This window comes from Phaseolus vulgaris, chromosome 8, assembly GCF_000499845.2.
Source record: "Phaseolus vulgaris cultivar G19833 chromosome 8, P. vulgaris v2.0, whole genome shotgun sequence".
In the NCBI taxonomy this organism is placed as follows: Eukaryota; Viridiplantae; Streptophyta; class Magnoliopsida; order Fabales; family Fabaceae; genus Phaseolus; species Phaseolus vulgaris.
Window position 1 is genome coordinate 60,470,069 of NC_023752.2, and position 23,895 is coordinate 60,493,963.

The 23,895-nt window shown below is 31.4% G+C and overlaps 4 protein-coding genes across 4 annotated transcripts; all 4 read right to left on the reverse strand.

Moving 5' to 3' along the window:
* Positions 1–79: 79 nt before the first annotated feature.
* Positions 80–2,657, reverse strand: LOC137824434 (phenylacetaldehyde reductase-like). The gene is made up of 7 exons (XM_068630081.1): positions 2,574–2,657; positions 2,284–2,442; positions 2,033–2,205; positions 1,771–1,956; positions 1,528–1,690; positions 842–1,028; positions 80–367 (listed from the first exon to the last, which is right to left on the reverse strand). The coding sequence occupies exons 2-7, from the start codon at positions 2,390–2,392 to the stop codon at positions 223–225; spliced, it is 963 nt and encodes a 320-aa protein (XP_068486182.1). The 5' UTR covers positions 2,393–2,442; positions 2,574–2,657; the 3' UTR covers positions 80–222.
* A 5,136-nt stretch (positions 2,658–7,793) lies between these two features.
* LOC137824435 (cinnamoyl-CoA reductase 1-like) lies at positions 7,794–10,676 on the reverse strand. The gene is made up of 6 exons (XM_068630082.1): positions 10,294–10,676; positions 10,040–10,212; positions 9,778–9,963; positions 9,533–9,695; positions 8,208–8,394; positions 7,794–8,124 (listed from the first exon to the last, which is right to left on the reverse strand). The coding sequence occupies exons 1-6, from the start codon at positions 10,400–10,402 to the stop codon at positions 7,980–7,982; spliced, it is 963 nt and encodes a 320-aa protein (XP_068486183.1). The 5' UTR covers positions 10,403–10,676; the 3' UTR covers positions 7,794–7,979.
* Positions 10,677–13,790: 3,114 nt separating this feature from the next.
* Positions 13,791–16,435, reverse strand: LOC137824436 (cinnamoyl-CoA reductase 1-like). The gene is made up of 6 exons (XM_068630083.1): positions 16,219–16,435; positions 15,965–16,137; positions 15,703–15,888; positions 15,459–15,621; positions 14,156–14,342; positions 13,791–14,072 (listed from the first exon to the last, which is right to left on the reverse strand). Exons 1-6 carry the CDS (start codon positions 16,325–16,327, stop codon positions 13,928–13,930), a joined length of 963 nt encoding a protein of 320 aa, XP_068486184.1. The 5' UTR covers positions 16,328–16,435; the 3' UTR covers positions 13,791–13,927.
* A 4,490-nt stretch (positions 16,436–20,925) lies between these two features.
* Positions 20,926–23,213, reverse strand: LOC137824437 (cinnamoyl-CoA reductase 2-like). Its single transcript, XM_068630084.1, has 6 exons — positions 22,996–23,213; positions 22,743–22,915; positions 22,481–22,666; positions 22,237–22,399; positions 21,311–21,497; positions 20,926–21,227 (listed from the first exon to the last, which is right to left on the reverse strand). Exons 1-6 carry the CDS (start codon positions 23,102–23,104, stop codon positions 21,083–21,085), a joined length of 963 nt encoding a protein of 320 aa, XP_068486185.1. The 5' UTR covers positions 23,105–23,213; the 3' UTR covers positions 20,926–21,082.
* Positions 23,214–23,895: the final 682 nt, after the last annotated feature.

A 23,895-nucleotide genomic window follows, 5' to 3' on the forward strand; every position in this document is an offset into this window, starting at 1 on the left:
CTTCTAAATCCTCTTTGTATGGCCAGAAAGTTTAAAATAATTGTCTTTTCGTTTTCTCTGTTTGCATGTTTTCTATTCATTTCTTTGTCATCTCTCCTTTTTCTTATTAATATAGAAAAGTGTCAAATTAACAATACATATCATACCACTCAATTTGCACAGGCATTGAGGTAACAAATTATGCAGAAACATGTGCCATAAGCACTCATATTGCAGCAGCAACTATGAAAGGTACCCTTTTCTCTTCAAATCCTCTACAGCATCCTTAATAATCTTCTCCATTGGAATGAATTGCAAACCCAAATCCATAAGTTTCTTTGATCCATCCTTCACTCTCAATAATCCTGGTTGGGTATCTCGTTGCATCCTTTCAAGCAAAATCACATAGTACATCATTTACAAGTATGTTATGTGTCAAAGTATCACTAGAAGAATTATATTAACCTTGTATTTTGATTATGAAGACAATATACAAACAAGTCTAAAAGAACTATTCAGATTAACTAATCACTTCTTCCTTGCCTGTTCAAGAACTAATAGGAAAGCTGCACACTAACTACAACATGTACTATCTCTTGCAACAAAAGCCTAGTTCATAAATAAGCATAAGAAACAACAACCTAAAGATTAATGGCATACAAGATAGATACATCAGTAAGAGCATGACTGAAAAGTAAAAACCAACGTTGCAGTGCACATGAACCAAATTGTTGTGTTCAAATAAGAGTAAGAAGTTTCTTCAATAACACTCATTCAAGCAATATATCTAATTCCTGAATTACCGACCAAACGATTATTGCATTGCATTGACTATACATCTACTAGTGTGTGGCTAACTTACTTAGGCACATTGTACTCTGGATAAAGTTCAGCAACTTTGGCAACAAAATCACCATAGTGAGAGATAGATTCAACACACACATGCCTACCAACTGCAGATTTGTTCTCATACACCAAAATATGCGCCAATGCTACATCCTTAAAGTGGACTGTTCCCATAAAAAAGTTCTCATATGTATCATCACAACCTGCAACACAAAATACAAAATATCACAAATTCTCAGTAACTCCCCTAAAAAGTTATAAATTGGGTAGTTTGATATTAGTATTCGGGTCAACAATGATTGTAGATGGCAAAATCTAATGAAAGGAATACAACATAATCAAACAAGCCTGATACTTTTCAAGAAGTTATCAAGTTCTAAATGTCCTACTCAGCTATACTATCAACTACGCAGTAGCTGGTTTTGTAAAATAAGCCTAATAACTATGTCACAGCAACTGTTGCGGCATTTATTTGCCATTTTAAAACCTTGACCCCTAAAATTCCTTTATTCTTCTTAGTACATTGCAAATCCCTTTTCACACAGTTAAAAACCAAGCAATCTACTTTTCTCTTGTGACTCAAAGATACTTCAGTAACAATGCCACTTCTCCAGTTCACATTCCCAATATTCAGGGACACTCCTACTGCAAAATTAGAAAGAAATATTTGCAAAATCCAATTGATTAACCAGCAGTTTGTACCTTGAAGAAGGCGCACGAACATGACCATGCTTCCATTAAGCCTCGGTGCAATAACCGGACCCACCACATTGCCAGGATTCACTACTACAACATCCAACCCAGTCTCCTTTGCAAAATCCCAAGCTGCTTTCTCGGCCAAAGTCTTGGACAATGGATACCACAACTGTTGCACACACAAACACTTCACACACACATATAAGAAAAAGAAACAGAAACTGAAAAAAAATGAAAACCCTTTCTAACCCCATTTTGCTTGCAAAATTCAACGTCAGTCCAGCAGTTCTCCGTCTTTGGAACATCACCGGGCCAATTGGGGCTCGGAGTAATCGCGGAGACAGAGGACGTGACCACCACGCGACGAACTCCAGCTTCTTTCGCTGCCGTCAGCACGTTCATGGTGCCCTTTATCGCAGGGTCCAAAAGCTCCTTCTGCATTAAGACCCAAATGGGGTCATGCAAAAACCCAAAAGATTGAAAATTTTCGAGGAGCTCGGGGGAACAAGACCTGGGGGTCCTGGACTTGTTCAACAGTGCAGGGAGAGGCGACATGGAATACGCCGGCGCAGCCGCACACGGCGGCGAGGACGGAGTCGTAGTGGAGGAGCTCCATCTGGAAGAGGCGGAGGCGCTCCGACGCTCCATCCAAGGCTTCTAGATGCTTCGTCTCGCCCTCATCGTCTGTTAGAAAAAGTTGTGTTGTGCTGTGTAAGTATTGAGATCAAATGAATGAATAATGAGAGTGTGGATTGTATTAACTGAGATTTTGGACGGTGGCGTGAACGGTGTAGCCGCGGTCCAGAAGGAGGTGGACGAGCCATGAACCGATGGCGCCGCTGCCGCCGGTGACACACACCACCTTCTCCATTTGGCAACTGTATTCTATCAACCTCCAGTTTTGTACTGTTCCAGTGTAATCTGCTGAGGCAAAAAATAATTATAATTTGAAGTCATATCTGTACAAAAAAATATATATGAGTGGTGCATAATGAATCTCAACACTCACAAAAATCTCATTAAATTTTATTATTATTATATTATCATCTTACATGCACCATATCAGCAAAACCACAAATTGCATCACATTTTGCAACAGATGCAGGAATTGAACCAGAAATCAGATGATAGCATATACAATGTTGTGATGAAAATTGGCATGCTTATTATTATTCATTAAGCAATAATATATTATAGAAGTATTTTAATCACTGGATATTGTTCTACTAGATGTAAGAAACAGGTCAGTGACTTCTGTTGTTGAAAAAGTAGTATAATAGTTATAATATAATGTGATTAAAAACCATTTTTATTGTTTTAATATACTGCTAATACTACTATAATTAATGTTATATTAAACGTTCATAATATTATTGTTACAACGTAAACCCACCCTTTAATTGCAATTTGTACTATATTAAAATATGATGTCAACATATATGTTATTATATTATTAATGTTATTATCCTTTGGATTTTTGTGTATGTTTTTATTTGGATTTTCGTTTATTCAAAATTTTCAAGTAAAACATTTATTCATTTGAGTGGATTTTTTTAAAGGACTCAACTACGACCTGCTTCACGTGACAGATGTTACACCTTAAGTACATTACACCTTTAGCTCTCACAGTATTCAATTAACGCTTGATTTAGCTTTCTGCAGTGTCTTTATTCCTTATCTTTCCTTTTGTCATCATTTTTAATGTGCTTCTCTTACACTCTACTTCATAAAGTTTATAACCTACAACTTGCTTAAGCAACTTTCTTCTTACATGGTTGTGCTCACACTTTACCTCATTTGTCCTTCATCGCATCAGAAGTTCAGATTGTTCACTTATTTTTGTAAGACGTTATTCAAATTTTTGTTTCAAACTCTTGCAATTTAAATCGATTGTTTTATCCAATGTTTTTTTTTTATGGTTGTCTGTCCTTTTCATATCTTATTTTCAACAAAATGGCTTATGAAGAACTTCTCCATATGTTGTTTGTTTTCACTTATGGTTATTGTTCTTTGTCTGCATTCTAATTTTTAAGTTTAATTTTTAGTTATCTTTATATTGGCATTTCGGATTAAATGCATCTTCAATTATTTTTGTATGATTTTTTTCCATTGCTTACTTACTCTGTTTTCTATTAAAATTAAAACTTATTACTTCTTTCATGGTGGATTTCAAGCTTTTGTGCTAAAGAAATGACCTTTACAACTACAACATCAGCTGTTTTCTAAATACTTTTTGTTCTCGTTGTTTTTTTAAAAAAATATAATACTATTTAGGCATGTATTGTGCTCCGCTAGATTTTATTTATGTGTTGTCTCATAAAAGTCTTTCATTTCACAGTAAAATGTATAGTGCAACTTAAAGAGAAAACCACTATTTCGTTATGTGTTCTTTTTCATTATATTTTTCTCAATTTTATTCTAGTTGTTTTGTTTAACCTATATATGCTTATGTTGTTTTTATGTTTTTCTTTTTTTTGTCATAAGATTTTGTATTTATGAACCTCTTATTCAGATTGTGTAACATTTGAATCTGGTTTGTTGCACACACTAACATTGGCAGCTAAAACAAAGTTTTATTGTTAGTTTATATTTACGAATGTATGTGTTCTTCTATTTATTTATGTCCTTTCTTATTTGACCTATGTCTTTGACTAATTGATCAACACACCAAATCTTCGCAACTACAAAAATCTTTTAGTATGCAAGAATACAATGTTGTTCCTTCTTCTTCACAAGTTTTAACAAATTTGGTTTGCTTATTTTGTTTTTATGTATTTTTGCTTTTTTTTTTATATGATTATGTAATTATGAACCTCTTATGTTGTTGGATGTCCAGATTGTGTAACATTTTAATCTAATTTGTTGCACACAATTAGATTGGCAGCTAAAGCAAAATTTTAATGTTAGTTTATATTTACGGATTTCTGTGTTATTCTATTTATTTATGTCCTGTTTATTTAACCTCTGGCTTTGAAGGATTCATCAACACACCAAATATTGGCAACTCCGTCAAGGAGATACATCCTAGATTTTTTTTTTCTTCTTGTTTTCCATGCTTGTAATGCCCAACATGAGTATCTAATTCTACCCTTTGAGATTTGAGATTTTCTCTTTAGTTGTTCCTCTACTCTAACACAAAGTTGAACTAAATCATTTAAATCATTATAAGGAAAAAGTTCAACTTTATCCTTAATTTCATAATTAAGACCACTTTGGAATCGAGCCCTAATCCGTGCCCTTAACATAAATAACTCAATTATCTGCTTCTATTGTTCTACAATCATGTTTATATGCGTTAACTTATTGAGTTGTTTCATCAACTCTCTATCATATTAGGAAGGCTCATACCTCTTCCTAAGAGCTGATCTAAACTCATTCCAATACCTTATTTAGGGAAAATTATGCAACCTAAGATCTTTTGTATAGGTGGTCCACCAAGTCATGGTTGAATCTTGAAAACTAAGGGTAGCTAAGGTATCCCTCCTCTCATGATTTATTTGGTGAGCCGAAAAAAATTTCAACCTTCATCTCCAAGGTTACGTAATCTTCTATATTTGATGAAAAATGAAAATAAGGAAGGTCAATCTTAGGCTCTTTAGGCACATGATGGGCTCGATGTCTATGTTGTCTAGCATTTTATTGGTAGTAGTATGTATTGTGATACCTACTATAATCATATTGGCTTTGGTAAGGGATTGTATGATGATTGCTTATATGTTTGTGAGATCCCTCTCTTAGGAAATCACAAATTTAGAAATTATTTCTTTCAATTCTGAAAAATTCATTTGCTTGTTTTGTTACTCTTTCATAGACATTAAAAGAATCTTGAGTGTTTTGATTACCATGAACACTAGATTGATGTGAAGGATCACCCATTGTTGAATTAAAATAGAAAAAGTTTTCACAAAAATTTACAATTCAATTGAGTGATCAAAATATTTTTTGAAAATATTTTTTTAATTTTTGGTGAAGTAAATAGATCAAGTATGAGAGTTCTCCAAGTTCACTCCCACGAAAAGTGAGGTGAGTCACAATGGACTACTTACATACCAAGAGCTTATCCCAAATAATTCTCAACATAAGTTCCCTCAAAATAATTTTAGAAATGAGAGTGGGTGTTTGAATGTCGAAATGAAACTAAAGATCAAAGGAAGATCTACTAATAAGCAAAAAAAGATAAAAATCCTATGTATCACAGATACTTAAAAGCAAGAAAATAAAGGAAGGAAATAAAGGAAGGAAATAAAAGCATGAAATTAAAGCAAGAAATTAATGCTAGTGAAAAGTAAATTAGCCGCATCCTAAAGTTCAAGTGCAATTGACACTAAGACTCCAGCAGCACACTTACACCACTAATGCACATGTAATCTAAGAATTTGAAGTAAAATAAGTACAAAAGAAGATGGACAACAATATAGATAAATAGTTAAGTGAATCTCAAGAGAACATTACAAAGAACTTACTTGAAATGGACTTTATTAAAAATTTTAATTTCAAGAAATATACTAAGTTATGTTGGAGATCCCACATCGACTAGAGATAAGGACATTTCATAATATATAAATGGGTGCAGACCTCAATCTTATGAGCCGGTTTTATGGGGTTGAGTTAGCCTTAAAGTCCACTTCGCAATAAGTTACTTTTATACATATAGCTTAATGAACATATCAAGGCATAAGTAAGTATATTTGATTATTGTTATATAACAAATTCATTTGTAATTCACATTCCTAAAAGTATTTACAAAAGATTCGAAGTAAAGCATGTCCTTATCTCAAGATGCACTACTTGTAAACAAATAACCCATCATATTCTACATATTCCTTTGACAAACTTGATTACCCGAACTAGAAGTTGCTCAGTTGGAGATCTCACATCGACTAGGGATTAGAGCCTTTTATTGTATATAAATGGATGCAAACCTCAACCCTGTGAGCCGGTTTTATGGGGTTGAGTTAGGCTTAAAGTCACATCTCTATCTTAGTGGAAAGTATTGAATAGAGTATAAATCATATACATCTGTGTTAAAATGAGTATACATCTATATTAAAATGAGTGATGTCATTCATACATCTAAAGAAATCAATGTACATTCTCATTTCATAATAAAAAGATATGAATGACAATTACAACACAAAGACCCTACCTACCACGAGTTGGTCATACTCTAATCTACGCCCATAAACTATTTCCCGTGAGTTCTAGGCATGGAGGCTTCTCAATGTTTCAAGCTATAAACAAAGACTGAGAATTGTACACTCAATCATACAATAATATAAATAAAAACACAGGAAAAATCAATATCCTCGCATACAATAACATAATCAAGAGGACAAATTATAATATACATCAAAAAATTAATTTGGTGAATTTAAAGACTCAACCATACATTCAATCAAATCAAAATGTATTTCACAAGTATTATTATAGGATATGACAACCCAAACTAACATCGTTTTCCTCCCTCATCCAACGTCTACTTTCATGACTTACTACTTAAAAGTACACCTTCATTGAGATTATTTAAAAAAAAAACTTAAATTGTTATATGAAGGTGCATGGGGAAAATAGAGAGTGGAGGAGAATTTGCCAAACTAATGCCCTTTTCTCTTTCCTTTTTTGTACGTATGCAACACTTTATATTCTAATTTTCATGCACATTTCAATTCTTCACAAATGACCTACAAACAAATAGTGGTCCATATGCATAAAACAAAATGTAACTAGGGTTTCCATTCGCATGTAAACACCCCACGTTTTTCTTACTGTACCCATATAAATTATCCTTATTAATTTATAATATTATTAATAAATTGAATTTTGAAAAAATGATTTTTCTCATGATTTAAAACTAATTTGTTTAACAATTTGATACATACATTATATTATAGTTAATGAAAATAATAATTAATAACTAAAATCTTAATAACTAATTAGATACAATTTAAAAATTATTTTATAATTTTTATTAATAATAAAAACTATTTAAATACTAATACTCATTCAATTATATCAATTTCCTTCCAAATCCTCCTCATACATATAGTAAAGAAATTGTTTTTCGTTTTCCATGTTCTTTACACGTTTTCTATTAATTTCTTTGTGGACAATAAGTTTAAGCATTCCATCTTCATTTTGAAAAAAGAAACAAACAGGTGAGAGCTACTCATACGCAAGTTCCTTTTTCATACTATTAGAGAAGTGTAGATTATGTCATAGAAGAGCGTCTAAAGGTAACAGAGATACAAAAATGTGAAGACAACACAGAAACATGACAGAAATAGAGATCCACCCATGAACTAAAATTAGGTAGAAAATGTTTTACAAAGATGTCTCTCGTCACTTGTTTTAGAACAATGCAAACATAACAACAACCACACCAACAAATATAACAGATTAACAACAACAGGAATTTGCACCAAACATATGTGCCATAAGGACTCATATTGCAGCAGCAATTATGGAAGGAATCCTTTTTTCTTCAAATCCTCTACAGAATCCTTAATAATCTCCTCAATTGGAGTGATTTGCAAACCCAAATCCATAAGTTTCTTTGATCCATCCTTCACTCTCAATAATCCTGGTTGGGTATCTCGTTGCATCCTTTCAAGCAAAATCACAAAATACATCATTCGCAACTAAGTTATGCATTAACAATAGATGTATGAAGTGTGTGGGTAACTTACTTAGGCACATTGTACTCTGGATAAAGTTCACCAACTTTGGCCGCAAAATCACCAAAGTGAGAGATAGATTCAACACACACATGCCTACCAACTGCAGATTTGTTCTCATACACCAAAATATGTGCCAATGTTACATCCTTCAAGTGGACCGATCCCATATAAATGTCCTCGTATGTTTCATCAGAACCTGCGACGCGACATACAAATTTGTCTCAAATTATCAGTAATTCCCCTAAAAAAATCATAACTTGGGGAGTTTGATATTAGTATTCGAGTCAACAATTATACTGTGCAAAATCTAATGAAAAGAGTATAGCACAATCAAACAAGTCTAATACTTTTCACGAAGGCATCAAGTTCTAAATATCCTACACAGCTACACCATCAACTACACTGTCGCAGGTCTTAGAAAACATATAAAATAATAATAAAATAAAAATATGAATAATAAATTAATAACATAATAATAATTAAATAATTAAAATAATAATAAATAATAAACAATAATAATGTTGGAGATCTCACATCGACTAAAGATTAGAGTCTTTCATTGTATATAAGTGGGTGCAAACCTTAAATTTATGAACTTGTGAGTCATTTCATTGTATATAAATAAATGAAAACCGATTTTATGGAGTTGACTTAGACTTAAAGTTTATTTTGTAATAAATAATAAAAATAACTGATAGTAAAAATATTAAAATTAAAATTATAAACTAATTATAATATTATATTTTTTATTTAATTAAATTAGTTTATAATAATATAAATTAATTAATTATTATATATATTATTTTTAAATTTTTTAAAATTTATTATATTTATCAAATTAGTAATAAACTTAATTCAAAAAACTTCATTTTACTCAACTCCTCAAATTCCCAGTATCAAATTTACTCTCCATTTGAAAAAAACCCAACTTGATACAATGAGTTTAAAAATAACTATCTAAAATAAAGAATAAATTTATACTTATATAATATAAAAAATATATATTAAAATAATAATATTGAAAATTGTATAAAAATACTGCATTGTATGATTATATGATTAACCCAAAAGATAAAGCATTCTCAAGCTTTTTGGGTAGTAGAAGATTTCTTGATACCATATTATAATAATATAATAATATTTTAAATTAAAAATAAATTAAATATAATTAAAATATTATTTTAAGGATTTGTCAAGTGGATTTTTTTATTATTGTATGACCACCCATTTTAGAACTTTTCCAGTTCACATTTCCAATATTGAAGGAAACTCCTGCTGCAAAAATAGAAAGAAATATTTGGAAAATCCAACTGATTAAGCATTAGTGTCTCTACCTTGAAGAAGGCGCAAGAGCATGAGCATGCTTGCATTAAGCCTGGGTGAAATAATCGGACCCATCACAGTGCCAGGATTCACTACAACAACATCCAACCCACTCTCCTTTGCAAATTCCCAAGCTGCTTTCTCCGCCAAAGTCTTCGACAATGGATACCACAACTGTTGCACACACAAACACTTCACACACCAACACATATAAGAAAAAGAAACAGAAAATGAAAAAAATGAAACCCTTTCTAACCCCTTTTTGCTTGCAAAATTCAACGTCAGCCCAGCAGTCCTCCCTCTTTGGAACATCACCGGGCCAACTGGGGCTCGGAATAATCGCCGAGACGGAGGACGTGACCACCACGCGACGCACTCCTGCTTCTTTCGCTGCCGTTAATACGTTCACGGTACCCTTTATCGCCGGGTCCAGAAGATCCTTCTGCATGAAGACTCAAATGGGATGATGAAAAAACCCAAAAGATTGAAAATTTGTGAAGAGATCGAGGAAACAAGACCTGGGGATCCGAGACTTGATCAACAATGCAGGGAGAGGCGAGGTGGAAAACGCCGGCGCAGCCGCGCATGGCAGCGAGTACGGAGTCATAGTGGAGGAGCTCCATCTGAAAGAGGCGGAGGCGCTCCGACGCTCCATCCAAGTCTTGTAGATGCTTTGTCTCGGCCTCATCGTCTGTTAGAAAAGTTGTGTTGTGCTGTGTAAGTATATATTGGGATGAAACGAATGAATAATAAAAGTTTGGAATGTGCTAACTGAGATTTTGGACGGTGGCGTGAACGGTGTAGCCGCGGTCCAGAAGGAGGTGCACGAGCCATGAACCGATGCCGCCGCTGCCGCCGGTGACACACACCACCTTCTCCATTTTGCAGCTGTATTCTAAGATGCACTACTTGAAGAACTCCACTGTACTAAGATAATGATGACACGTGTAAGAGAGGAAGAAACAAAGAAAACGAAAGACAGCCACAGAAAGAACAGAGAAAAAATGAAAACGACGTTCAGATAAAAGGCAAAAAATGACCGAAGCAAACAGTTCCAAACAGCAAAATATTAGGTTTTATTTTTTAGTGACTAAATTAATATTGAATTATAAATTTTTAAAGAATACTTGTATAATGTAATTGTCATATTTCTCTATTATGTAGAATTGTAGTGAAATGGAGGTTAAATAATGGTGCCCAACTTGCTAGCTGAAGGTTTTAAAAGGCAAGGAAAAAATGATAGCAAATTAACCGTCATGTACAAAAAAAGTGGTGGTCCCACAATCACAAAAATAGCATATAAATTAAATAAAAGAACTGACACGTAGAGTTTAGTGTAATTTGATGATTTATTTATAAATTATTATTTATGGTTATTTTACTGATTTTTGTAATAAGTATTTGATATAGTTTAGGAGAGGATATGGTATGCTTTAATAAGAGGATTTGAGCACACTTAAGCTTAAATGAGTGTATATAAGCAACAAAAGAAAGAAAAATAAATCTATACAATTGTTGGATCATTCCAAGACTCAATCATAGAGGAACACAAACTCATAGTAGATAATTTTTTCTTTTCATTAATTTAATTTCCAACTCATTGAGATAATTATAAAAGCGTTTCTATCCATAACATTATGACAAAATGTAGAGTACACCTTATTTTCTTAATATATATAATTTGACTTTTATTAACCAAGTGGGCTTCTTCAATGCCTAAATCATTTTAATATTTGGCTCCATTATTGTGTACCTGTTTCTCATTTTCTGGTTCTTATCTCAGACCAACTAAAGCCCACCACGTATCGTTTCCCAATTTTTACTTTATGCATATGGACCCGCTTTTTGTTTGTTGCTATTTTACTTTATTCCTTTTCATTTTATTTTTAATTCAAAATATTATTATATTATTATAAGTGTTTGTTAAGTGTATCTTATTTACTGTTTTTTATTGTTTATGGTTTTAAAGAAACTTTTCTCTTTTGTCATACATTCACATGGGGAGTGCTCATTTGTTTGCATGAAAATTGAAATACTAAGAGTTGCAGATGTACAAGAAAGAAAGAGTAGCTCTAAACAAAGAATAACTTTATTTTTTAAAATAATTTCAGTAACATTCTTATAACTTTCTTTTATTTACAGTACTTTCATTCTTATGTCGTAAAATTAGAAAAAGTAGTTTTTTATCAATCAATATCGAACGGGTGAGTCATTTAGTTTCGGAAATCGATCAACTGCGTTAAAATACATTTAATACACTCAATAAATGACTATTGTTACAATTATGAAAACTTCCGACAAATCAAAGTCATATTCCATCGAATTTGGGTGACACCCCCAAGAAAATAGCTAATATTGATTTATTGAAGATATTCTCCAAATATACATCTCTATAATTCAAGGAATCCCCTAAAAAGCCACTTAACACTGATATTTGATAAATGCGGTTCATCACACAAAATGACTCATGACTAAACATTATAAATAAATATTTTACAAAAGAGGAATGTATGTTTTTTATCAGTTTCACTATACACTCTTAACACAAGGTACTCACTTGATCGTCGAAAAATCTTTTGCAAGTTAACTCCTAATCGACTATTGAGAAATTGAGGATAGGGAGTCTTGAAGTTTGAAGGAGTGAAGTACTAAGGAGCAAGGGAGGGACCGACAACCAAAACAATTGTTACAGTCAATCCCATGTACTATTTATGCTCACTTTGTCAATACAAGTACAAGTTCCATCATTTCAACGTGTGTAAGAGGCTTGACGAGAAGATTTGTTGTATTCGACATTCCCCAATGCGAAGATAATTTTTTTTTTTTAGTTTTATACTTCATTTTTGCACATCATTTTTTTATGAATTTTGTGGCTTCCAAAAAAAGAAAAAAAATAAATGAATAAAAACACAGTCACCATGAGCAATCACCATCACTTGAAAATGAAGAAGACACAACACTCTCCATCAAATATTGTTGGAATTAAAAAAGAGTATGGAAGTGGAGAATGAAGGTACGGAGATGCAAGGAGAATTTGCCATCAATTTTGTGCATATGGGATTACTTTTTGCATCACATTTTGGTATCACCCTTCCTTCATAGGTGTTTCTTTCTGCACCTCTACATTTTTCTTCTTGCACCTCTACATTTTTCTTCTTGCACCCCTACATTCATGTGTAATTACAAAGTATCTCTAAGACATCTAAAAAAACCCAAAAGGAGCATATCTCACTCTTTCTTTCTTCCTTTTCTACAATTGTTGTGCACCTTGTTCAAGGAGCGAACAAAGGACAATAAGTGGTAATGCATTGGGATGTTGTTGGTGGTTCATTTTCTGAAATCTTGATGGTGGTTAGATGATTTCTAAGATGACTCTGTATTAAGAAAAGAAGATAAGTAATATTATTTTTTGTTTACACTGTATTGAGAAAAGAAGATAAGTAATATTATTTTTTGGTTACATATTGGATGTTTAATTTTTTAACTAATTTTGAATTCCGTAATGCAACTTTTAGGATTTCAGAGACAAGTGAGTCCGTAATAGAGCACATTGATCCAAGAATTAACTAGATTGGTGTATTTGTGTGGTTATTTACACTTTATAAACATGGTTGTAATTCCTAGCTGTAATGGCAAATAGAAAACTCTTGTAGCAGCCAAATGGATCCAGACTTTTTTTGTAAAAAACGTGGTGCCCCACTTGCAGCAAACAGAAAATAACGAGTAAATAAAAAAATAGGGTTTGCAGGAAATATAGAAAACAATGAGGAAAGAAAAGAATGGCATGTGAAGGCACTGTAAGGAAGGGTGATGCCACATCGTGATCAGAATGAGTGGTTGTGATGGATGAATGAATAATTAAGATTCCTTCACATTCTAAACAGTATCTCACTTTCATTCTCTAACCATTTATAGTAATATCCCCACGTATTCTTTCTTCTTTTATAACAAAAACAAAAACAACCACCCCTTTTCTCTTTTCTTTTTTAATTTACTACTTTTAATATTATTATTTTAATATTTTTTTATATCATTTAATTATAAATCATTCTTTTATTCTGCTCTCCATGTGAATGTTTGAAGAGTAAATCATCTAGGTGTCAAAAAGAACATTGACATATTGGTTTATAATTAAAAATTCTTGATTCTACATATTTTTAACTTTGAGTAGGAAGTTGATGTTATATTATTATGTTTATATTTATTAGTTCAAATTTAATTGAATTGAATAACTGATTTTTTTCTTTAATTTATAATAGAATTAAACAATTATTAAAATAATTCATATTTATTAAAACTAACCACACCAACAAAAGTTTAACGATACATATGATAGTGCCTCATTTTAGAACTAAGAGGAATTTGCAGCAAACATGTGGCTTTTAGGACTCGTATTGCAGCAGCAATTATGCAAGGAATCCTTTTTTCTTCAAATCTTCTACAGCATCCTTAATAATCTCTTCAATTGGAGTGAATTGCAAACCCAAATCCATAAGTTTCGTTGATGCATCCTTCACTCTCAGTAATCCTGGTTGGGTATCTCGTTGCATCCTTTCAAGCAAAATCACAAACTACATCATTTACAAGTACGTTATGCATTAACAATACATGTATGAAGTGTGTGGGTAACTTACTTAGGCACATTGTACTCTGGATAAAGTTCACCAACTTGGGCTGCAAAATCACCAAAGTGAGAGATAGCTTCAGCACACAGATGCCTACCAACTGCAGATTTGTTCTCATACACCAAGATATGTGCCAATGCTACATCCTTAAAGTGGACCGATCCCATAAAAATGTTCTCATATGTTTCATCAGAACCTGCCACGCCACATACAAAAGGTCACAAATTCTCAGTAATTCCCCTAAAACATCATAAATTGGGTAGTTTCATGTTAATATTCCGGTCAACGATTATAGATTATATGGTAAAAAATTTAATAAAAAAAAAGTGTAGTGATTTTCACGAATTATAAATGTCCTACGCATCTATACCATCGACCAAGTTGTAGCAGGTCTTGTGAAATTAGTCTAATAGTTAGGTAACAACAACAGTAGCCCTATTCACATTATACCATTTTAATCAGTTAAAAATGTATGCATCATTCATCACAAGATCCCTAACATGGTGTTAAATAGTGGTATGCGACTATGACTTTAGTGGTTCCGTCCACAGATTTGGACGGATGAATACAAACAGAAAGCATGAAAATCAAAAGTAAAAAATTGTTAGATTCTTTCCTCGCATAGCTGTGAGGAGTAGCAAAGAAAGTTGAATAAACATTATAATCATATATTTACAATAAAATATATATTCTATAACGGATCATTACATAGTCTGATGACATATATTTATCAAATAATCCATTTTTTTAATAATATAATTGATTATGGAATATACATGTTATTATATTTTTATATAATTATTATATTATATATATACACTAAAAAAAATATAAATATAGTAAAAAAAATAATTAGTTGTTATAATAACTAAATTAGAAATTATTTTAAAAACTAAAAAAAATAATTTTTAAATTAGTTTATATTATTATTAAATAGTTTTGTAATTTGTATTTAATTAGCTACCAAGGTTTTAACTCCCAATTATTTAATTTCTAAATTTGGTCGTAAAAATTTTGGTTGCTAATTAAATACTAATTTAAAAATTATTTAATGATAATACAAACTAATTTAGAAACTAAAGTTTTTTTTTCTCTAAAATGATTTATAATTTAGTTACTATATCAACTAAATATTTTTTATTCTCTAAACATAGTTTTCTATTTGATGTTTTTTTTTAGTGATATTATTAATTGATTAATATTTGTATTTTTATTCTAAACATAATTAATTATACAATATAATACAATGTAATAATAATAAGTAGTCAAACAATAAAGAAATATAAAATAATAATAATAAAATAGTCTCTACCTTGAAGAAGGTGCAAAAGCATGAGCATGCTTGCATTAAGCCTCGGTGCAATAACCGGACCCAACACCATCCCAGGATTCACTACAACAACATCCCACTCACTCTCCTTTGCCAAATCCCACGCTGCTTTCTCGGCCAATGTCTTCGACAATGGATACCACAACTGTTGCACACACAAACACTTCACACCCCAACACATAACAAAAACAAACACAAAATTCAAAAAATGAAAACCCTTTCTAACCGCTTTTTCCTTGCAAAATTCAACGTCAGTCCAGCACTCCTCCTTCTTTGGAACATCACCGGGCCAATTGGGGCTCGGAACAATCGCGGTGATGGAGGACGTCACCACCACGCGACGCACTCCAGCTTCTTTCGCTGCCGTTAGCACGTTCACGGTGCCCTTTACCGCCGGGTCCAGAAGATCCTTCTGCATGAAGACCCAAATGGGATGATGCAAAAACCCTAAAGATTGAAAATTTGCAAGAAGATCGAGAGAACAAAACCTGGGGGTCCTGGACTTCATCAACAATGCAGGGAGAGGCGATGTGGAATACGCCGGCGCAGCCGCGCATGGCTTCGAGTACGGAGTCGTAGTGGAGGAGCTCCATCTGGAAGAGGCGGAGGCGCTCCGACGCTCCATCCAAGGCTTTTAGATGCTTTGTCTCGGCCTCATCGTCTGTTAGAAAAGTTGTGTTGTGCTGTGTAAGTATATATTGGGATGAAACGAATGAATAATGAGAGTGTGGAATGTACTAACTGAGATTTCGGACGGTGGCGTGAACGGTGTAGCCGCGGTCCAGAAGGAGGTGGACGAGCCAGGAAGCGATGGCGCCGCTGCCGCCGGTGACACACACCACCTTCTCCATTTTGCAACTTAATTCTAACACGAAAACGATCACTAGAGACTTGAGAAGTCCACTTTGAAATCAAGAGAAGAAGAAAGAAACAAGTGTAATGATGTGACGAACATACACATTTTTATAGAATAATATCACTTCAATACTATTATTTTAAACATCTATACATCCGTATTTTATTATTTTATTCAATTTTTATGTTAAATTTCATAAAAAATTAACATTAAATATATAAAAAATATTACTTAAAAAATATTTATTTTCTTTTTCAATTTGAGTTTTTTTTTTTTTGAAGTTTTTACTCTTCTTCCATTGATAGTTTTGGAATGAGAGAGTATAATGATGATAATGATTTTATAAAAAAATATAATTGTTTCTAATGAGGAATTGAAAATAAATGTTATTTTATTTGTTAAATTTTATGTAAAAACTTGATCGTATGTTTTATTTTTTTCTTTTGTCTTAAAATTAAGAAAAGAGTAGGAGATGTGCATATGCAATAATATTAAAATAAAAAATAGTTTTAATTTTTAATTAATTTATATAAAATAATAAAATATTTAATTATATTAATAAAATGAGATATATTAAATAAAGATAAAATAAATTATACACTAAAAATCGATTATAATAAAAAAATTATATATAGATATAAATATTTTTTTATATTATTTAATTTCAAAGTTAGTCTTTATTATATATATTTAATTGTCAAACTGTATTAAAAAAAAAAGACAGGGACAGTAGAATTAATTTGACAGAAAACGAAAGACATGGAAAATTTGACAACAAAAATATCGAAATCAGCAATGCAGAATTAATTATAGGAAAGTTGGTGAGTACGAAAACCAATCCAATTTTTTAAAGGATCCGGATTTTTGACAACGTACGCATCGTATAACTCTGAAAAAATCTTAATATTTTAATAGTGTGTGATCTTCTGTCATATTGGAATCTTTTTCTTATCTTTTTTGTAGTTTTCATATTTTGAGGTTTCTTTCTTTTTTTTAAGCTTCACTATGTATTTGCAAATTTTTCTTTGTGCACTGAAACATTTATTTTTTCTTCTGTATTGTTTTTATTTGATCTCGGTTTTATTTATTGTTATCGTTATTCATAATAATATTATTTTTATTAATACTATTATTAAAATTAATAATAATACTAATACTAATATTAATAATAATTTAAATAATAAAAATAATTTTAATATTACTACTAATTATAATAATATTATTATTATTAGTAATAATATTAGTATTAGTAGTAATTATAATAATAATAATTATTATTATTATAATAATATTTTTTAACTAGTGTTATTTATTTATCTTTATATTCTTACAATTCCGATTTAATTTAGTCAAATATATTCTTAAAGAAAAAAAATATTTATTGTCAAACATAATTTTGAATTGGATTTTTTGACATCATTGTTATAATTTTATTCAAAATGATTTTTTTTATGTTTAAATTTCATATTGTGATTAAATTTAGTATGAAAGATTTTATTTATTGAAGTACTGAGCAATTGGACTCGAGTATGATTGAGGTTAATCCGTTGGTCATTTAAAAAAATGGTTTAGGAAGTGGTGACCTAGTCTAACGGTTAGAGAGGATGATGAATAAGGTGAATTGAGTTTGTTTATAACACATTAAATTTATTATTCACATGAAATTTATTTTTCACATGAAAAATGAAATCTATTACTTTAAACATGATTGTTAATATGGATAACAAAGACCTACTAACTAATAAAATTGTCTTAAATCATAAATTAAAATTATTCTACACAACTACAAGTTGGATTGATTCGTTATAATAATTGTACACGGATAACAGTAACATTAGAGAAATTCAGCTTGTACGAGACTGTTTTCTCAATGCCTTGTTTGAGATTTTATATTTTGTTTGACTGTGTGGCTTTGTCGGTATGGTAGACGTTCCTTGGTAGAAAGAGGATAAAGTACAAATTTGTATAAGGGTTAGACCACTATGTAGTGGTTCATATTTATTATTTTTTATTGATAATAAAAAAACAATTTTATTATCATTTTATTTTATTTATTTTGATGGATGTATTACAATAGTATAATAAATTATTATAGAATCATAATTTTGTATTAGTTTTTTTTTACGTTCAAGTTATATTTAGTATGTATTTTTTTAAAATAAAATCATATTTATAGATTTTTGAACTTATTGAAATATCGAATAAAATTATTTGAAAAATCTATTATTGAATATTATAGATCATTCCAAGACTCAATCATAGAGGAACACAAACTCATAGTACCAAAGGATAACTTTTTTTTCATTAATTTAATTTCCAACTCATTGAGATAATTATAAAAGCATTTCTATCCATAACATTATGACAAAATGTAAAGTACACTTTATTTTCTTAATATATATAATTTGACTTTGATTAACCAAGTGGGCTTGCTGATAAAAAAAAAACCAAGTGGGCTTCTTCAATACCTGCATCATTTTAATATTTGGTAACATTGTTTATGGTTTCCCAATTTTTACTTTATGCATATGGACCCACTTTTTGTTTGTTGCTATTTTACTTTATTCATTTTCATTTTATTTTTAATTCAAAATATTATTATATTATTATAAGTGTATCTTATTTACTGTTGTTTATTGTTTATGGTTTTAAAGTAACTTTTCTCTTTTGTCATACATTCACATGGGGAGCGCTTATTTGTTTGCATGAAAATTGGAAATAAGGAGTTGAAGACGTACAAGAAAGAAAGAGTAACTCTAAATAAAAGAATAACTTCACTTTTTAAAATAATTAGTACGTTGAACCGTGGAACGCACGGGAATTTTTTCAATATTTTATATGTAAATATTAATATTAAAATTAATAATTTAATTTATTTATATATAATTTCAGTTATACTTCCGTATTTTTATATCTTTCTTATATATTTTTAGTTGTAATATTTGAAAAAGTAGTTTTTGGATCGATCAATACCAAATGAGTGAGTTATTTCACTTTGAAAATTTATCAACCACATTAAAATACATTTAAGACACTCAATAAATGAGTTGCAACAATTATGAAAACTACCTACAAATCAAAGTCATATCCCATCTCGGTGATACTCCGGGAAAATAATTAATATTAATTTATTGAATATATTATCTAAATATACATATCTATAAATCAGGGAATCTCCTTAAAAAATCACTTAACACTGATATTTGATAAATTCGACCCATAACAAGAAATGACTCATGAGTAAACCCTTTACAAAGAAGGAAGATACGCTTTTGATCAATTTCACTATACACTCTTAACACAAGGTACTTACTTGATCGTTGAAAAACCTTTTGCAAGTTAACTCCTAATCGACTATTGAGAAATTGAGGAGAAGGAGTCTTGAAGTTTAAATGAGTGAAGTACTGAGGAGCAAGGGAGGGACCGACAACCAAAACAATTGTTACAGTCAATCTCATGTTATATCTAGTCTCACTTTGTCTATACAAGTACAAGTACCATAATTTCATCGTGTGTAAGAGGCTTGACGAGAAGATTTGTTGTATTTGACATTCTCTAGTGGAAAGACAATTTTTTTAGTTTTGTACTTCATTTTTACACATTGTTTTTTTGTGGTTTCCAAAAAAAAAAAAACAAAACAAAAACAGAGTCACCACCGAACAATCATCATCACTTGAAAATGAAGAAGATACAACACTCTCCATCAAGTATTGTTGGAATTAAAAAAGAGTATGTAAGTGGAGGATGAAGATATGGAGGTGCAAAGAGAATTCGCCATCAATTTTGTGCATATGGGACTACTTTTTTCATCACATTTTGGTATCACCCTTCCTTCATGGGTGTTTCTTTCTGCACCTTTATATTTTTCTTCCTGCACCCCAACATTCATGTGCAATTACAAAAGTATCTCTAAGACATCTAAAAAACCCAAAAGGAGCATATCTCACTCTTTCTTTCTTCCTTTTCTACAATTGTTGTAAAAAACGTGGTGGCCCACTTGCAGCAAACAGCAAATAATGGGCAAAGAAAACACGATGACCCCACTTGCAGCAAACAGAAAATAATGAGTAAATAAAAAAATAGGGTTTGCAGGAAATATAGAAAAGAATGAGGAAAGAAAAGAATGGCATGTGAAGGCATTGTAAGGAAGGGTGATGCCACAACGTTATGAGAATGAGTGGTTGTGATGGATGAATGAATAATTAAGATTCTTTCACATTCTAAACAGTATCTCACTTTCATTCTCTAACCATTTATAGTAACATCCCCACTTATTCTTTCTTCTTTTATAACAAAAAACATAAACAACCACCCCTTTTTTCTTTCCTTTCTTTTATTTACTACTTTTTTTATATCATTTAATTATAAATCTTTCTTTTGTTCTGATCCCCATGTGAATGTCTGAAGAGGAAATCATTTAGGTGTCAATAAGAACATTGACATATTGGTTTATAATTAAAAATTCTTGATTTTGCAGACTTTAACTTTGAGTAGAAAGTTGATATTATATTATTATGTTTATCTATTTATTAACTCAAATTTATTGAATTGAAGAACTGATTTTCTGCTTTGATTTGTAATAGAATTAAACAATTTTTAAAATAATTCATATTTATTTATTCCTTCATACTAATAATAAAACTAACCACACCAACAAAAGTTTAACAACACATATGATCGTGCCTTATTTTACAACAACAGGAATTTGCACCAAACATATGTGCCATAAGGACTCATATTGCAGCAGCAATTATGGAAGGAATCCTTTTTTCTTCAAATCCTCTACAGAATCCTTAATAATCTCCTCAATTGGAGTGATTTGCAAACCCAAATCCATAAGTTTCTTTGATCCATCCTTCACTCTCAATAATCCTGGTTGGGTATCTCGTTGCATCCTTTCAAGCAAAATCACAAAGCACATCATTTACAAGTAAGTTATGCATTAACAATACATGTATCAAGTGTGTGGCTAACTTACTTAGGCACTTTGTACTCTGGATAAAGTTCACCAACTTTGGCTGCAAAATCACCATAGTGAGAGATAGCTTCAACACACACATGCCTACCAGCTGCAGATTTGTTCTCATACACCAAAATATGTGCCAATGCTACATCCTTAAAGTGAACCGATCCCATAAAAATGTCCTCATATGTATCATCACAACCTGAGACGCAACATACAAAATGTCACAAATTCTCAGTAATTCCCCTGAAAAATCATAAATTGGGTAGAGTTTGATATTTGTATTCGGGTCAACGACTATAGTGTGCAAAAATATAATGAGAAGAGCATAGCATAATCAAATAAGTCTAATACTTTTCACGAAGGCATCAAGTTCTAAATGCCCTACGCAACTATATACCATGAACTAAGTTGTAGCAGGTCTTGTGAAATTAGTCTAATAACTAGGTAACAGAAACAGTAGCCCTATTCACATGATACCATTTTATTCAGTTAAAATATTATACATTATTCATAATAACAAGGTCCCTAACATGGTGTTAAATAGTTTTTTTATGAGAAAAAAAAATAATCAAAATATTTCAATTCAACCGTTATAAGTCATAACTAACTAGATCTCTTATATTCAATAAACAAGTTTCTAAAACAAACCCAAAACATGACAATCTACCAACATGGTTTTCAATAATGGTATGCAACTATGACTTTAGTATACAATTCTTCTCAAAGGATATTTTCCTTTAAAAGAAAAATTCCTTTGTCTTTCTGAGTGTCTCTCAGACACACCTTTCCATGCAATCAACGTTTCTCTAGTGGCTCAGTAATACTTCTGTAATAATGCAGAATATTTCAGCACTTCTCAATATTCAAGAGACTCCTACTGCAAGATTAGAAAGCAATATTTGGAAAAGGCAATTGATTAAGCATAAGTCTCTCTCTACCTTGAAGAAGGCGCAAGAGCATGAGCATGCTTGCATTAAGCCTGGGTGCAATAACCTCACCCAAAACAATGCCAGGATTCACTGTAACAACATCCAACCCACTCTCCTTTGCAAAATCCCAAACTGCTTTCTCCGCCAATGTCTTCGACAATGAATACCACAACTGTTCCACACACAAACACTTCACACACCAACACATAACAAAAACAAACACAAAATTCAAAAAATTAAAACCCTTTCTAACCGCTTTTTGCTTGCAAAGTTCAACGTCAGCCCAACACTCCTCCCTCTTTGGAACATCACCGGGCCAAGTGGGGCTCGGAATAATCGCCGCCACGGAGGACGTCACCACCACGCGACGCACTCCTGCTTCTTTCGCTGCCGTTAGCACGTTCGCGGTGCCCTTTATCGCCGGGTCCAGAAGATCCTTCTGCATGAACACCCAAATGGGATTATGCAAAAACCCAAAAGATTGAAAATTTGCGAGAAGATCGAGAGAGCAAGACCTGGGGGTCCTGGACTTGACCAACAATGCAGGGAGAGGCAATGTGGAATACGCCGGCGCAGCCGCGGATGGCTTCGAGTACGGAGTCGTAGTGGAGGAGCTCCATCTGGAAGAGGCGGAGGCGCTCCGACGCTCCATCCAAGGCTTGTAGATGCTTTGTCTCGGCCTCGTCGTCTGTTAGAAAAGTTGTGTTGTGATGTGTTAGTATTGGGGTGAAACGAATGAATAATATTGAGAGTGTGGAATGTACTAACTGAGATTTTGGACGGTGGCGTGAACGGTGTAGCCGCGGTCCAGAAGGAGGTGGACGAGCCAGGAACCGATTGCGCCGCTGCCGCCGGTGACACACACCACCTTCTCCATTTTGCAACTTAATTCTAACACGAAAACGATCACGAGAGACTGGAGAAGTCCACTATGAATTCAAGAGAAGAAGAAAGAAAGAAAGAAGTGTAATGATATGTTGAAAATACACATTTTTATAGAATTAGATTACAACTTTTACTATTATTTTAACTAGGAAACCCAGATCCCTTTAGGTGTATGTGTATTCACATTTTAATATTTTATTCCATTTTTACGATAAAAATTTAATATATATATATATATATAAATAATTTTGGATAGTGAAATGACAAAAAAAATATATATGTAAAAAAATAATAAATTAATTAAATAATTATTTTTATTAGTAGTTTTGATATTGTAAAGTGTAATGATAATGGTTTTATCAAAAAATTTGAAATGCAGCGAAGAAAATTATTGAAAATGAATATTATTTTATTTGATATTTGAGATTTTGTGTTGAGTATATATATATATATATATTTATTTATTTATTTTTATTTTTAAATAAAAAATTAGAAAAAGTGGGAAAATTGCAGATAAATATTAATAAAATGACATATATTAATAAATTATAAAATACTATATTATATTAATAAAATGATATAATTAAATAAGGATAAAATAAATAAAAATTGTTTAAAAAAAATAGTTATAATTGAAAATATCTTTTAAATAGTTACAAATATTTTTTTCATATAATGTAATTACAAACTTAATTCTTATTATTATATATATATATATATATATATATATATTTAGTTGTCAAAGTATATTTATAAAAAAAAGAAAAGGGAAGACAGGGACAG

What these genes read in the sequence shown, in the direction of transcription:
- LOC137824435 (XM_068630082.1), bottom strand. Translation starts at nt 10,402, where the DNA reads ATGGAGAAGGTGGTGTGTGTCACCGGCGGCAGCGGCGGCATCGGTTCA. An exon ending in CGCCACCGTCCAAAATCTCA is followed by an intron (nt 10,213 to 10,293) that starts GTTAGCACATTC and finishes CTTTTCTAACAG; the next exon opens with ACGATGAGGCCGAGACAAAG. An exon ending in ATCAAGTCTCGGATCCCCAG is followed by an intron (nt 9,964 to 10,039) that starts GTCTTGTTTCCT and finishes GTCTTCATGCAG; the next exon opens with AAGGATCTTCTGGACCCGGC.
- LOC137824436 (XM_068630083.1), bottom strand. Translation starts at nt 16,327, where the DNA reads ATGGAGAAGGTGGTGTGTGTCACCGGCGGCAGCGGCGCCATCGCTTCC. An exon ending in GCTTTTGCACCTTCTTCAAG is followed by an intron (nt 14,343 to 15,458) that starts GTAGAGACTATT and finishes GTGGCGTGGCAG; the next exon opens with GTTCTGATGAAACATATGAG. An exon ending in CCAGAGTACAATGTGCCTAA is followed by an intron (nt 14,073 to 14,155) that starts GTAAGTTACCCA and finishes TTTGCTTGAAAG; the next exon opens with GATGCAACGAGATACCCAAC.
- LOC137824437 (XM_068630084.1), bottom strand. Translation starts at nt 23,104, where the DNA reads ATGGAGAAGGTGGTGTGTGTCACCGGCGGCAGCGGCGCAATCGGTTCC. An exon ending in GTCAAGTCCAGGACCCCCAG is followed by an intron (nt 22,667 to 22,742) that starts GTCTTGCTCTCT and finishes GTGTTCATGCAG; the next exon opens with AAGGATCTTCTGGACCCGGC. An exon ending in AACTTTGCAAGCAAAAAGCG is followed by an intron (nt 22,400 to 22,480) that starts GTTAGAAAGGGT and finishes TGTGTGGAACAG; the next exon opens with TTGTGGTATTCATTGTCGAA.
- LOC137824434 (XM_068630081.1), bottom strand. Translation starts at nt 2,392, where the DNA reads ATGGAGAAGGTGGTGTGTGTCACCGGCGGCAGCGGCGCCATCGGTTCA. An exon ending in CGCCACCGTCCAAAATCTCA is followed by an intron (nt 2,206 to 2,283) that starts GTTAATACAATC and finishes TTTTTCTAACAG; the next exon opens with ACGATGAGGGCGAGACGAAG. An exon ending in CCAGAGTACAATGTGCCTAA is followed by an intron (nt 368 to 841) that starts GTAAGTTAGCCA and finishes TTTGCTTGAAAG; the next exon opens with GATGCAACGAGATACCCAAC.